Consider the following 16,831-nt stretch of genomic DNA (forward strand, 5'->3'; position numbering starts at 1 on the left):
AGCCAACTCTCTGTAGCACTGGTACCTTGGAAAAGTTGTCAATTCTGAAAGGTGGTGGTAACTGATCTGTGTCACTGAAGGAGATTCTATACGTAGCTCCTCGGAGGGTAATCTCCACCCGTAGGAAGAAGCATTTTCCCAGGGTGTCCCTGCAAAAGAAAGACCAAAAGCCTAATTAAAAGGAAACAGGTTCAGGAAATCTGATGTCTTCTGAGCTCTGAGGGTACCAGGTACACATGTGATGCACAAACAGTCATGCGCGTATAATAAAAATAAATCTTAAAAAAATAAAAAAGGAAAGGAGAAGATAGGCAGCCCCTTCATTCCTTAGTCACAACACTTTGGGGCTCAGCAGGTAGGAGGCCATACAGCTCTTGCAAAGCCCACATGGAGAGGCTCACAGTCTACTGTAGCTCCAGGCTCAGGTGACTTAACTGGGCCTCTTCAGACACCAGTACTCACACGACACCACACACACACACACACACACACACATACACACACACACACACACACACACACACACACAAGAATAAAGCTTTTAAAACCTAGAAAGTAGAAACTAAGAGCGAGCACAAAATGGTGATTTCCTAATCATGTTTTCAGATGATATTAGCCTATGAAGACCCATGAAGGTGTTGGGATATAGTTCAGGTGTTCAAAGTCATTCTCTGGGACATAGTAAGTTCAAGTCCCACCAGAGCTATATGAGACCCTGAGGAAAGAAGTACAGTGCTATACTGTGTATGTACACGCACTGCATTAAGATATATTACTAGAGTTTACAAAGATCTTGTTTTTATAGAAGAATATCAACAAATAGATTAACAAAATCATCATTTCTAATCCCTGACATAGTAAATCGTTCCAGTTGTATAAAAGTTTGGAGAAACAGAACGCTGTGCTTAAATAATCCTTCAATGGATTAGTCTTCTTTACGAAGATGGAAAGGTGACTCTGCAACAGGTGGGCAGAATGTTGGGCACCCCAACAGCCCAGTGATCAAACCACACGAGTAACCACATAGTGTGCCACAGGCCTTCTGATGTGAAAAGGGGACACATGCATCACATAAGCTTCATGCAAAGAACTGACCTAATGTACACACAAGGCACCAGCATCCAAACACAGAAAAGGGCACCTCCTACATGACAGCACGTGGGAGCCACTGACAAACACCACTGGCTGGCAGACAAAAGGGACAGCAGCCCCCCCCCCCCCCAATAAGAGGTAAAGTTTCTGCAGCTGCATTAGGTAGGTGACTGCTGACCAGAGATCAGAAAGACTGAGCTGCAGTGATGGAGACTTGCCCATTCACTCAGTCTGAACCGATTATTTATTAGAAACCATTGTGGGGGTACTAAATTCCTATGCATATTAATGGTATCACAGACATAGTATTATTATTTGTTTAAAAACAAAGATATTTCCCTAGATACATATCAAACCATTATTTGTGATAGGTGCTGGATTTAATACAGTTCGAGTATCATGACAACCTCACCTTATTTTTCTACAGTTTAGCCAAGTGTGCTCACACATGCTCAATGCACCGAACAGGTGTGGGGAAAGGAAGGGAAGAAGGGACAAAAGTAGAACTGAGCAAAATGCTGATATCAGTAGAGGTGTGAGACGGAAGAGGCTCCCTGTACTGCTCCTGGGACTTTCTATTCAAATTGTTTCCAGATGAAACACTGGGGAAAGGAAAAGAAATAGATGGCACTGGTCACACGGTAGCTAAGAATACACACTGAAGCCATTTTTAAAGGATTACCATGAGGCACACACCTTTTTAACGTAATCATGTTTAATCCCAGTCCAATGAATGACTCCCAAAAGCAAGTTTTAGCAGAAATAGGAAAAAGATCATAAAATTCCTACAGATCTCAGTAATTCTGAACAAAAGAGCCACCAAAACCAAGCTGGTCTTATTTCAAAAGCCGCTCTGAAGCTACAGCGATCAACACTAGTGCTAGCACACAGACCGGCCAGTGAATGAATGGGAAGCTAAGAAACAGAGCTGTTGACTGCCAAATGCCTTCCACCATCCTAGAAAAGCTGAACATCCACACTGGCAACAAGTGAACCTTCACAGGTGCACCACACACAAGAGCCGAGACCATAAAACCATAAAGCAAACAAAGGAAACAGCTTCATGGCACTGGATCTGACAAAAGCAACCAAAGTACCGATTCAACAACAACACTCTCCCAGAAGACAAGTAGTAGCATGACCAGGCAGACAAGGAGACTGCAAATCAGTCTGGTCAGGGCAAACATCCAAAAGAGCAACCACCAGCTCAGAAGTGGGTAGAAGACCCAGTGAAGGCGAACAAATGGCCACCAAGCCATGAAATAACCACTGGAGAAATCAGCGGTATCATGAGGGCGGGGGGCTTAGTAGCACAGCATCTGTTGGCATTTCTGAGAGCCTGGAGCTTAATGTCCAGAAAGAACAACCCACAGGGAGATCCCCACTTGCTGCTATTAGGAGTAGCCACTATGGATAAGTGGTAAGTGTTAGTAAGCTGTGGAGACACTGGGGTCACCAGCCACAGGTCACAGTAATCTAAAATGCTATAACCCTAACAAAGCATAGCAGCACTGCATGTCCTTGAAAGATTAAAAATGATAAAGCCAGTGGCCTACATCTGTAATCCTGGCCACTCAGAAGGCTGAGGTGGGAAGACTGCTAGAGCTCCCATTTCAAGACTATCCTGGACAACATAGTAAAACCTTGTATTAAAGAAAAAAATTAAAATTACAGCTGGGCATGGTGGCACATACCTTTATTCCCAGAACTCAGAGTCAAGCAGATCTCTACAAGTTCAAAGCCTGTCTGATCTATATAGCAAATTGCAAGTTATACAGAGTGAGACCCTGTATCAACAAACAAACAAAGAAAGAAAACCATATGATCTAGTGATTATATACCATGTCTAGACACAAAAGAACTGAACCCAGGGTATGGAACATACATACATGTGCGCATCTGTGCTTAAAATAAGAACCAAAAAGTGGAACCATCAGCAGATAGATAAAATATAGAAATAGACATATGATGAGATGCTATTCAGTCTTAAAAAGGAAGAAAACGCTGACCTATGCCACACAGATAAACCTTAAAGGATATTATCCTAAGCAAAAGAAGATAGTTAATGGAAAAGAGATATGCTACACGTTTCCACTAATACATGTTCTCGAGTAGCCAAATTTCCATGTAGAATGGGGCTGCCGAGGGTTGAGACAAAGGAAAATGGGGAGTTGTTATTTAATTGATATAGAGCCTGAATTTTACAGGAGATGAAGCAGTGGTTCTCAACCTGTGGGTATGACCCCTTTGGGGATCTACTAAGACCATCAGAAAAGAGAGATATTTATATTATGATTCATTACAGTAGCAAAATTACTGTCATGAATTAGCAAAGACATAATTTTAAGGTCTGGAGTCACCACAACACAAGGGCTATAGCATTAGGAAGGTTGAGACCTCTAGAGGATCCCTGTATTCCAGGATATTTGATCACACTGTGAACTCCAAGACTGTGTTATTTACTGAAACAACTTGTTTTTTGTTGTGGTGCGGCTCAGCCCTTAGTACACACCTTTAATCCTTCTGGCTGGAATACAGACACTCCTATCTTTAAGGTGATGTTAGTCTGTAGAAGGAAGCAGCCATGTGATGCCTAGTGGCAGACACAGTGATGAAACAGAGAAAGATTTGAAGGAGTAGAAAATTCCCAACTCTCACAGCAGAGAGCAATGGGAAACTACTTGAGGAGCAGTGCAAAGAAAGAGGATGCAGTTTTACCCGGAGAGTTGTACGGAGACTGAAGAGAGAACAAGTTAGACACAGGTGAAGAAAGAACAGCTAAGAGAACGAGAAGGAGCCAGAAGATTAGAACAGATTGCTAGAGTTTCTTTGAGGCCAAGCAGAGCAATTCAGTCAAAGGCTGAGAGAGATTGAATCAGTCAATTTGAAGAGGAGATTTAGCCCAAACAGGTTCAATGAACCAAGTAGCCAGAGCTAAGAAAGAAGAACAAGTAAGTTTATTCAGCAGGAAGTTTCAGAGGCGAAAAACATTCTAGGCCTGAGAAGACTGTATGGACCTTAGAAGAAGCCAGGACTAGGCCTAGGTTAGCAGCCGGAGGCAGCAAGAGTCGGAGACAACTAGTCCAGGGGAATAAAAATACTGTCACGGCCATCTGTGTGCATCTGTGTGTGTACTGGCTGGTCAAAGGTATGCAGCACAGTGAGTGTGCAAGGCTGGCCAAGGGGTGTGTGTGAGAGACATAAAGATCTTGGTGCTTACAGATAAGCACTTGGAGACCAGGAATGTTGAACACACAGGACTGTTCTTCAAACGGAGGGTTGCATATAACCTGCTATTTGCCCAGAAGGCTGAAAGCCTAGTGACCTTTTCGCTATCTGTGTGGCTGAGGCCACACCAGCTTTTTCCCCCAGACGGTTACCACGAACTTGTCAATCTACAAAACCTATCTTTATGGAAGATGTCATATGTACCTTACAAGAGTTTTGATATAGTCATGTCTTAAGCTTTACTGTGAACACAGGCTGAGTTAATTATTACCTGGAAAATTGTCACCAAATTGTGCTGCACTTCAATATGCCTAAAATAAATTACTTAGAAGTAATTTGAATCAATACCAACTATTAAGTAGTGTTGAACAAAACTACCTTCTCGCCTGCTTTGGATCCTTACTCTGTTGGCTCTGGTGGTTGCAGAGACCCTCACAGGTGTACAGCAGTGTGAATGTGCACTGGCTGGTCCAGGGTACGGTCAGTAAGGGTGATCACCATGGCTGAGAAGTTCAAGGTCAGGCTGAACAACCCAGCAAAACACCTTTACTCTCAAGGTTAAAAAACTCCTGCTGTCATTTGATGGGGCTAGGGACATGCTCAGTGGCAAAGTGCTCACCTCACATGCATATTAAACTGTTAATGCAAAAAATACAACAAAAGCATTTGAAGAAACAGGAAGAAATTTAAGTCATCCTGAATGAGGTTGATTTTTCTAACAAGGACCTGAGGTTCATTGGGGAAAGCAAAGAAGATGTGATATTTAGCCTTGTCAACTTAACATAACCAAAAATCACTTGGAAAGAAAGTCTAATGATTAAGGGATTGTCTCATATTGAGTTACCTCTGTGAGGACTGTCTTAATTTAGTGAATCAATATGAGAAGACCTAACAGAGGCCCCTGAACTATAAGGAAGTGGGGAAACAGAGCTAAGCACATGTAATAAGCAGGTGAGCACGCACACATTCATTTCTCTCTTCCCCCTCCCCCTGCCATGAGGACATGGTATGACAAGCTATTTGGAGGTTCAGCTTTAACTTCTTCACAATTTTGGATTGTAACCTGAAAGTATAAACTGAAATAAATCCCTTTCTTCCACAAGTTGTTTTGTTTTTGTTTGGTTTTTTTTTGGGGGGGGGGGCAGGGTGTTTTATCATAGTTACAGAAATGAAACCAGAACAGAAGACCAGATAATTTACCAGAACAACAACAGAGAACATTCAAATGCACAAGATAAACAGAGTTACCATCAGTGGTATAATCTATACAGAGACAGCCACTCTGAGTTACACTCAGTCACTCTGGATTTCACATACCCTGAAAACCACCTGTATTTATTCATAACTTAAAATCGCCAATACCTTCCCACCAAATATAACTCATCGCACCAAAATGCTCACACTTCCCTGAAATTTTGCAAGTTCTCAGAACTCTATCTAAACCATAATTTCACAAGTCCACTTTGTGTGTGTGTGTGTGTGTGTGTGTGTGTGTGTACACAAAATCAATGTGCTTCAAACAAAGCTATGTTTGTCTCTTTCAAGCCTCAGACTTACCTCATGTTGATATGGAAGGAATTATTCTTATTGACTTCAAAGCCTCCAGACCAAATACAATTGGGAACGTCCATCAACCTGACACACAGCAGCTGATCATAGTCATTGCGAGGCCAGTGGAAGACCACACTAGATCCAGGCAAGGTGGAAATGTAGCCACTGGGATTGGCTGTTCCCTGAGACACACAGATCATGAGCTTTAGTGAGTATACTTAGTACCTGAACAAGTCACATGCCTTTCTTGCCAAGTGCCTACTCTGAGCCTTATCCTACAAAGGACCTGTTGGGTCACTCACAACACTAAATTACACTCTTGATGAGAAACAAGCCTCGACATTAAATTCCATGTTACTAAACAAGCTCTGCCCATTTGTCAAGCAAACTGCTTACCTGTCCCCGGGCAAATTCCCTTTGTGCAAATGCAAGCTTGTGAGATGATTTATTATCTAACAGGTAACGAGGGGCAAAGATGACCATGCAAGTGTCAATATAGCGACCTCGGCCTTTCTTGACATCAATGCCTACAAATGACAAAAACCATTTCATTGATTAATCATGACAGAAATTTATTGGTCTGACAAAAATGACTAGCTTTCATAACTCTTTAGTTCTTCTGATCAAACAAGCATGATACCTGGAGAAGGTATGAAGCTTGAAATGGAAATACCAATTGTTCACAATGTATTGTTCCTTGTGCCCATTTAGACTTTAGAAAGTCTTGAGGAGCAGAGCTGGCAAGATAGCTAAGGGGTTACAGGTGCTTGCCACCAAGTCTGACAACCTGAGTTTGATCCCTGGAACTCAAAATGTAGAAAGAGAACAGACTCCTACACTTTGTCCTCTGACCTCCACACATGCACTATGGCAAATGCACATGCATACACAAAATAAACAAATGTTTAAAAGTTTCAGGGGCAATTCCAATATCCTTTTAATTCCTAGTTTCTTTACCACGAATAAACCATTATAACAGCAGCTAAGACACACAAATGTTTGATCACACAAAGCTTAGCTGTTTGTGAATCAGAGCACTCAGAAAGATCCATGTGCAAGAAAGTAATCTTCTTTCAACTAACCCAAAAGAAGACAACCACACAAACATAATTCCGCCTCTAAAAACAAAAATAACAGGAAACAACCACCATTGGTCCCCAATATATTTCAACATCAATGGACTCAACTCCCCAATAAAAAGACATAGACTAAAAGACTGGATACATAAGAAGGATCCAACATTTTGCTGCATACAAGAAACACGCCTCAGTGAAAAAGACAGACACTATCTCACAGTAAAAGGCTGGAAAACAATTTTACAAGCAAATGGTCCAAGAAATAGGCTGGAGCAGCCATTCTAATATAAAATAAAACAGACTTTCAACCAAAAGTTGTCAAAAATGATAAGGGAGGACATTTCATACTCGTCAAAAAAAAAAAAAAAAAAAAAAAAACCACCAAGATGGAACTCTCAATTGTGACCGTCTATGCTCCATATGCAAGGGCACCAACATTTATTTAAAAAACTCTACTAGAACTCAAAGCACACACTGCACCTCACACAATAACAGTGGGAAACTTCAACACTGCACTCTCATCAATGGACTGATCGTGGAAACAGAAATTAACAGAAGTCATGAACTAAATGGATTTAATCTATAGAACATTTCATCCTAAAACAAAAGAACATACCTAATTCTCAGAACCTCATGGTACCTTTTCCAAAACTGACCACATAATCAGTCAAAAAACAGACCTCAATAGATACAAGAAGACTGAAATACTTCCATGCATCCTATCAGATCACCATGGACTAAGGCTGGTCTTCAATGACAACAAAAACAATGGAAAACCCACATACACATAAGCTGAATAATGTTCTACTCAATGATAACTTGGTCCAGGAAAAAATAAAGAAAGAAATTAAAGACTTTTTAGAATTTAATAAAAATGAAGGCACAACATACCTAAACTTATGGGACACAAAAACAGTGCTAAGAGGAAAACAAGAGCAAATGCACCCAGGAGGAGTAGATGACAGGAAATAATCAAACTCAGGGCTGAAATCAACCAAGTAGAAACAAAAAGTACCATACAAAGAATCAACAAAACTAGGGTTTGGTTCTTTGAGAAAATCAACAGGATAGATAAACCCTTAGCCAGACTAACCAGAAGGCACAGAGACAGTATTCAAATTAACAAAAATCAGAAAGGAAAAGAGAGACATAACAACAGAAACTGAAGAAATTCAAAAAATCATCAGATCCCACTACAAAAGCCTACATTCAACAAAACTAAAAAATTTGAATGAAATGGACAATTTTCTAGACAGATAACAGGTCCTAGAGTTAAATCAGGATCAGATAAACTATCTAAACATTCCCGTAACTCCTGAAGAAATAAAAGCAGTCATCAAAAGTCTCCCAAACCAAAAAAAAAAAAAAAAAAAAAAAAAAAAAAAAGGCCTGGGACCAGATGAGTTTAGTGCAGAATTCTATCAGATCTTCACAGAAGACCTAATACCAATACTTCCGAAACAATTCCACAAAATAGAAACAAAAGAAACACTACTCAGTTCCTTCTATGAAGCCATAATTGTGCTTATACACAAACCACACGAAGAACCAACAAAGAAAGAAAACTTCAGACCAATTTCCCTCATGAATACCGATACAAAAATACTCAAAATTCTTGCAAACCGAATCCAAGAACACATCAAAATCATCCATCATGATCAAGTAGGCTTCATTCCAGGGATGCAGAAATGGTACAAAATATGGAAACCCATAAACATAATCCACTGTACAAAAAAACTCTAAGAAAAATAAAACCACATGATTATCTCATTAGATGCTGAGAAAGCATTTGACAAAATTCAACACCCCTTCATGTTAAAAGTCTTGGAAAGATCAGAAATTCGAGGCCTATACCTAAACATAGTAAAAACAATACACAGCAAACCAACATCAAACTAAAAACTTGAAGTCCTAGCCAAAGCAATTAGACAACAAAAGGAGGTCAAAGAGCTATAAATTAGAAAGGAAGAAGTCAAAACATCACTATTTGCAGATGATATGATAGTATACTTAAGTGATCCCAAAAATCCCACCAGAGAACTCCTAAACCTGATAAACAACTTCAGCAAAGTGGCTGGATATAAAATTAACTCAAACAAATCAGCACCTTTCCTCTACTCAAGGGATAAACAGGCTGAGCTAAAAATTAGGGAAATTTAATGCAATCCCCATCAAAATTTCAACTCAATTCTTCATAGAATTGGAAAGAACAATTTGCAAATTCATTTGGGATAACAAAAACCCAAGATAGTGCAAACTATTCTCAACAATGAAAGCACTTGTGAGGGAAATCACTGTTCCTGACCTCAAGCTGTATTACAGAGCAATAGTGATAAAAACTGTGTGGTATTGGTACAGAGACAGGAAGGTAGATCAACTGAATATAATTGAAGACCCAGAAATGAACCCACACACCTATAATCACTTGATCTTTGACAAAGGAGCTAAAACCATTCAGTGGAAAAAAGACAACATTTTCAAAAAATAGTTCTGATCCAACTGAAGGTCAGCATGTAGAAGAATGCAAATTGATCCATTTTTATCACCCTGTACAAAGCTCAAGTCCAAGTGGATCAAGGACCTCCACATAAAACCAGATATATTCACACTAATAGAAGAGAAAGTGGGAAAGAGCCTCAAACACATGGGCACTGGGGAAATTTTTCTGAACAGAACACCACTGGCTTTTGCTCTAAGATCAAGAATTGACAAATGGGACATCATGAAATTGCAAAGCTTCTGTAAGGCAAAGGAAACTGTCATTAGGAGAAAATAACAACCAACAGAATGAGAAAAGACCTTTGCCAATCCTACATCTGATAAAGGGCTAATGCCCAATATGCACAAAGAACTCAAAAAGTTAGACTCCAGAGAATCAAAAACCCTATTTAAAAAATTAAGGTGCAGAGATAAACAGAGAATTCTCAACTGAGGAATATCGAATGGCTGAGAAGCACCTAAAGAAATGTTCAACATCCCTAGTCATCAAATCAAATGCAAATCAAAACAACTCTGAGATTTCACCTCATACCAGTCAGAATGACTAAGATCAAAAACTCAGGTGACAGAAGATGCTGGCAAGGATGTGGAGAAAGAGAAACACGTCTCCACTGCTGGTGGGGTTGCAAGCTGGTACAACCACTCTGAAAATCAGTCTGGAGGTTCCTCAGAAAATTGGACATAGTACTACCTGAGGACCCAGCCATACTATTCCTGGGTATATATCTGAAAGACGGTCCACTATGTACATAGCAGCCTTATTTATAATAGCCAGAAGCTGGAAAAAACCCAGATGTCTTTCAACAGAGGAGTGGATACAGAAAATGTGGTACATTTACACAATGGAGTACTACTCAGCTATTAAAAACAATGACTTTATAAAATTCTTAGGCAAATGGATGAAACTAGAAAACATCATCCTGAGGGATGTAACCCAGTAACAAAAGAACACACATGGTCACATGGTATGTCCTCACTGATAAGTGGATACCAGCCCCCAAAGCTTGGAATAACAAGAAACAATCCACAGACCTTATGAAGCTCAAAAGGAAGGAAGGCCAGAATGTGGATGCCTCAGTCATTCTTAGAAGGGAAAACAAAATATTCATGGGAGGAAATACAGGGACAAATAGAGGAGCAGGGACTGAAGAGAAGATCATCCAGAGACTGCCTCACCTAGTAATCCATCCCATATACAGCCACCAAACCAAAACAATATTGCTAATATCAAGAAGTACATGCTGACAGGAGCCTGATATAGCTGTCTCCTGAGAGGCTCTGCCATATTACGACAAATACAGAGGCGGAAGCTCACAGCCAACCATTGAACCGAGAACGGGGTCCCTAATGGAGAAGTTAAAGAAAGGAATAAAGGAGCTGAAGGGGGTTGCAATCCCATAAGGACAACAATACCAACCAACCAGAGCTCCAGGGACTAAACCACTATCCAAAGAGTACAAATGGAGGGACCCATGACTCCAGCTGCATATGTAGCAGAGGATGGCCTTGTTGGGCATCAATAGGAAGAAAAGCCCTTGGTCCTGCCAAGGTTAGATGCCCCAGTGTAGGGAAATATGTCAGGGCAGGGAGGTGGGAGGGGGAACCCCCATTGTAGCAGGGGAGGGGAAGAGGAGAGGGAGTTTACGAAGGGAAACTGGGCAAGGGGATAACATTTTAAATGTAAATAAAATATATCTAGAGAAAAAGAAAGACAGACAGAGAGAGAGAGAGACAGAGAGAGAGAGAGAGAGAAAATTGAAGTCACACTGAGTTGCCTTGTAAAAATCTGACAACAATTTCAAAAAAAAAAAAAAAAAAAATACAAATCAAAAAAATAAGTCCAAAGCACTGTGCTGAGTTCTGGCTATACAATAATTAAAAATATTTATACCCATAGCCTGATATTCACTGACCCCTTCACTCACGCTAGGCCATCTCTGTCACTGCACACTTAACTGCTGTAATACCTCTCTGGAATAAAAGCATTAATCCAATCACTTCTGCTGTACAGATGAGGAAACTAAGACATGAGAAGTGGAATTTCCTGCTCTCAGTCATGCAGTTGTAGGTGGCAAGGTCTGGATTCAGCCCAGGCATGGCCTAGAGCTGGCACCCCTCCCAGTTCCACAGACACTGAGAAGTCAGCTGATTACAAGAGACTGAGCAGTCTCTACAAAGTGTCTCTGGAACTCTTACCTAAGAAAAACCACATACCTCTAGGGTGATGGGACACACAACCCACTTTCCTTTAGGGACAAAAAGAAACACTTTAGTTACCAGAAATCAATAGCATTAGAATTAGAAGATCTTAACTAATACAAAATGCACTTCAAAAGCTGAGCTTAATTTGCAAGTACAAATAGGCAGCCAGAAGCAGCACAGACACTCTATTTTTGGAAAAAGGTGGGTTTTGTGTTTCCCTTCATCCTAGTTTGCCCTGGTAGACCCCCCAATAAATTGAGCTGAGATCAAAATACACACAAAATCCTTTGTTTTCAAGGTGCGTGTCCCCAGCTTTTCTGTGTGGGATGTGCTGTAAAGATTCCTGAGAGAAAGCCGGTTGTAACTCGAGGAGTTCACAGACTGCCTGGACAACACATACACAAATGTAACAAATCTGACCAAGACCTTATCTTAGCCCATCCTTCAGCACCTTCACTTGGAAAAACAACTCAGATGACAGATCTGTGTAGAACTCTCCTAGCACACATGTTAACAGATGCTGCAAGGTTACACACGCTTTCGGGGCTACTCCTTGCAGACACGGTTACACATGTATGCACATTTACATGCGTACTCACTGCTTCACTGGCTTATCTGCTACAACTCTGGCTCTCAGGAGCTGTGATAAAGGAGTAACTTTCATTCCTTTTCCTTCCCCAATCTGTCCTGAATATAGTTTGCAGTCAATCTGGGTAAACTAAGAGCAAAACAGCCAGCAGAAAGCCAAGCCCAGCATGAAGCAGCCTTGCCAACTTAAGGGGTGGAGCAGCAAATGTGAGAACACTCTTCTTCAGCTCGAATAAACATGGCTTCTTTTTAAGATCTTTATGTCCACGGTAAGGAGGCAGCTTGAATGGGAGCACGAATACAAACCCAAGTTAAGGAAATTACACCTGGATAATTCCTCTCTCAAGAATCCTCAAGCAGAGCAGCCAAGATGGCTACGTAGCTATCCGTGATTACCTCCACAACTGACAACCTGAGTCTAGTTCCCAAGCCCCACATGATGGAAGGAAAGAACCAAACTCTAGCAAACTGTGTTCTAATACATGTGGGTATGCTCAAATACTCTCTCTCTCTCTCTCTCTCTCTCTCTCTCTCTCTCTCTCTCTCTCTCTCTCTCCCTCTCTCTCTCACACACACAATAAACAAATGAATAAATATATTTTTTAAAACCCTCAAGATTAAACTACCTCATTTTCTACAGGATTCAGAACAAACTGGACCATCATAGCTCTTTATCCTACAAAACTGTCTAGACCAACACCAAGACTGTACAGTGTTCTAGAGAATCCTATGACCTCTTCTGGCCTCCTTGGGCACTAAATATACACATGGTACACACACTATAAAGCATGCAAAACCCATACAAATAAAATAAAATAACTTTTGAAAAAGTTGACTAAAATGAAAAGCTGCTGCCTCCCTTGGTTTCTCAGGAACTAGCACTCAGGTGCTGCACGCAACCAGTGCTACTGTGCTGGGCAGTGCACTCCCAGAGCCACCGAAAGCTCTACAGAGCCACGCAGTTCTAGTCTACATAAATATGGCTGTGAAGTCCCTGGAAATGACTTACTACAAAGACACACTGCTAGATATTAAACCTGGGGAATAGTTAAATCCGACTCATCTTGCACCTTCAGGAAATGTTCCCTGTGTCCTTAAGTGGCTCTGAGGGACATGGGTACAGAATCTTCCTTGCCACAAACAGGAAGACAACAAGCAAGTTGGGGGTCTTCTGATGACATCCCTGGGCACATTTGGTTGTATTTCCTGCCTCAAATTCACACACCAATGTCCTGCTTCTGGACTTCTCTGCTTTTCTATCTGCCTGACATATGTGGACTATCAGTCAAAGTCTCCACTTCAGTCCCAGATGAAACCTTCTTACCTGCTCAGGGTTTCTAAGTTTGAATTAATGTGTGGAAACACTTGGAGGATGGAAGTGTTTTTAAGTATTTGTATTATTCCCCTAAAGAGTGTTTCAGAGAAGATACCTATGTAGACATCAATCTAGCATTCAGAGAAGAGATATGTGACCATAGTCAGATCAGACAGCCTGCACTTGCTGTCAGACCAACATGCATAGCTGCTTTACTCATAGAGGCCTGGGGTCTTTGGCCAATGGTCCAGTCCTCCCTCAGTCCCAAACTTAACTCACCAATGTTGTAGATGAGACCTGGGCGGTTTCCTTGCTGGATAACTTTCAAAGCTCGGACACCACTACCACCATCCAGGGAGAAGCCCTGACACCAGCCAGGCATGCCTTCCGGATGAATCCCTCTTCCAATTCTCATGGTACATCTGTGGTGAGAAGAGAGCAAACATGGAAACCTCCACAACAGACTCTGAACCAGAAAACACTGTGGCTGCCACCCGATTAGACTCTCACAATGACTTTCTACCTCACCTGTGAACCCAAAGCACAGCAAGACAATTAACTCCAGAGGTAGCGACAGCACAGCAGTGTGTGGAATGACTGAGAACTGCAGCTAAGCACTTTGGGAGAAAATCCCAGTACTGGAGAGCCAGCCACATGCTACAACCTTGTTTCTTAAACCCCAAGCAAACATTGTAAACTGAGGCAGCTGGGAGGTGTGTCCAGGAACCAGTGTAATCACAACGGTAGAGCACTGACGAGGTAGCTTGAACCTGGGAACAACTACAGAACGTGTTCCAGCTCTGCCACAGAAACAACCTGGCCTTAGGCAGATAATACCATCTTTGTCTCCGAGAAGAGAAACTCCTGGATGTGTCACACACACATCTGGCTGTGTCTCCTCCCAACAGCCAGAACTCTGACTAACCACAAGCCTTCTTTAGACTTAAACTGGCTATGGTACAAACATCCGCATCCATTGTAGTAAACTGGGGACCTTCATGTAAGGAATCAGCAGTACCCTATAATGTTTAGAGATATGGGACACCGCTATTATCTTTAGATCAGGCCTATAAACTCCTGAGGAAAACAGAATACCAAGGCCAACAAAAGTCAATTAATGTCCCTACATGCCTTAAAGAGACCTCACCTAACTTCACAAGTACTACTCCCACCCACAGACTCCCATGAATTTTGAGATGGTGCCACAGCACATTCGGGATTTACAGACCTCCCATAAACAGCCTCAGCTGGGTTCATAGGCTGACTTCACCAAGGACAGACTGTCTTCTCCCTAATGCTACTCCTCTCCAAGGCACAGAGCTCCTAGTAGAAGGGAGATGGCAAGAAGAGAAGGGAATGCCCAGTTCCTCTTCCATGGCACAGTTAAAAAATAAAAGCTGTATTTCAATAAAACGGAACTGGGCTGGAGAGATGGCTCAGTGGTTAAGAGCACTGACTGCTCTTCCTAAAGGTCCAGAGTTCAATTCCCAGCAACCACATGGTGGCTCACAACCATCTGTAACAAGATCTGATGTCCTCTTCTAGTGTGTCTGAAGATAGTGACAGTGTACTCACATACATAAAATAAATAAATTAAAAAAATAATAATAATAAATAAAATAAAATAAAACGGAATTACCTTTCATTACAAACTCACAAATGGTTTATTCTCAGTTTCAAATAACATATAACTTAGGGTTTTTGTTGTTGTTGTTGTTGTTGTTGTTGTTGTTGTTTTTGTTTTTTAAATCCTATTTTGTTAGGACTCCACTGCTGCCAAGCCAGGACCATGGGCTGCAGGACAGTTCTACTTAAGCAGGTAGCTTGTGGCCTTGCTGATACTCCACTGCTGCTAGCTCACTGCCTTTCCTCTACATAGCCACACTTACAGGTTTGGCTGTTCTTTGTCAGCATAGCAGAACAGGAGAGGGCTCAGACTCCGTGCCAACTCATGCTCCTCAAACTGGCCTGCAGCATCTGTCTTTGCATTGTCCTGTCTGAAGATCAGTGGTAACCCTTTAGGAAGGAGGAAAAAGTTTATATCATTCCCACCCAGTATACCCATGAAACATGCACACAATTAAAGGGGAAATTACTCTGGGGAAGCAGTAGAAAGGAAGAGAGTTTATCTCGGGCCCAGCCACTAAACAGCAAGCACCTAATGAGCAGCTTGACAACGGTCATGCAGAACAGGGAAGACTGCGTAGATCAGACAGCTGGCGCAACCTGTCTGCAATGGCTCCAGCTGGTCAGCTAAGCTCAGGCATCCAAATTCCCAAGTCAGAGGCTACTTGAATGGTCTCAGTGTATACCTGTCTTATTGATTAGCCAATATGGTGCAGAAATGAAGATCTTCAAGGATCCTTCTGCGCGACAAGCAATGCGGATGGTGAGGTTGAGCTGCCGCCGGTTGATGTCATAGAGCCGCATTCTGACCATGTAGTTCTGCGTCCCAGGTGGGATGAGCAATTCTTTACAGAGCGGAAAGTTTTCCAGTGATACTCCTAAAGGTACAAGACATTGGCTTTTCTGAATATGCACTTAAATTTGTCAATTATGGGCTATAACAAAAGTAAATTTGAGTCCTTTTAGAGAACTCACTTAAGATTTATAAGGTAGAAACCTCAAGGCCACTTTCCTCTTATTGGATAAGAACAAACATGAAGCAACCTAGAGTCCACTAGTCAAATTAAGAACTCTGCACAGCATGATAGACATGTGTGGTGTTCTTTGTATCATTTATTTTTTAAAACAGCATTTCTCTGTGTGACCCTGGATGTCCTGGAATGTGCTCTATAGACCAGGCTGGCCTTGAACTCAGACATCTGCCTGCCTCCATCTCCTGAGTGCTGAGGTTCATGTCCAGTGATGAAGACATCATTTAACCCCTTGAGTAAGCTTAAGTTTATTATTCTAATCCTAGAGTTCCTTGAAGGCCCTGATAACGTTATTCTCACTGATGTCTGCTTGGCTGTTCTCTACCCTGACCCTTACAAAGAAACATTACTTAAAATGGGCTTAAAGTGATGCTGTAAGGCTTACACGAGGGCACAGTCAAGAGACTGCCTTCTGCCTGAAGACCTGAGTGCATACAAGCATTTGACTCTCCCCACTCTACAGCCAACAATACGCATGCATGGTGTGAAAAAGTGGACCCACTCCCATACTCACACACAAGAGAGAGTACTGTTGATTGCTTCCTAGCTAAGTCCTTGGCTCTGAGTTGGTTCACTGAGATACTGCATGCAACTCGATTTCTACAATGGGCTCAGAATGCTCA

General features: G+C 41.6%; 1 protein-coding gene across 1 annotated transcript in view; it reads right to left on the reverse strand.

Moving 5' to 3' along the window:
- Nucleotides 1-16,831, reverse strand: part of VPS13D (vacuolar protein sorting 13 homolog D) — a 217,108-nt gene that overhangs the window by 102,779 nt on the left and 97,498 nt on the right. Inside the window, exons 48-53 of the mRNA XM_080922046.1 lie at nucleotides 15,864-16,055; nucleotides 15,441-15,567; nucleotides 13,831-13,973; nucleotides 6,268-6,398; nucleotides 5,878-6,053; nucleotides 26-149 (exon numbers count right to left, since the gene is read on the reverse strand). Of these exons, the coding sequence (XP_080778172.1) occupies nucleotides 26-149; nucleotides 5,878-6,053; nucleotides 6,268-6,398; nucleotides 13,831-13,973; nucleotides 15,441-15,567; nucleotides 15,864-16,055 (893 nt within the window). The remainder of the gene's footprint in view (nucleotides 1-25; nucleotides 150-5,877; nucleotides 6,054-6,267; nucleotides 6,399-13,830; nucleotides 13,974-15,440; nucleotides 15,568-15,863; nucleotides 16,056-16,831) is intronic.

The sequence above is a fragment of the Micromys minutus genome (genome assembly GCF_963924665.1).
Source record: "Micromys minutus genome assembly, chromosome: 9".
NCBI lineage: Eukaryota > Metazoa > Chordata > Mammalia > Rodentia > Muridae > Micromys > Micromys minutus.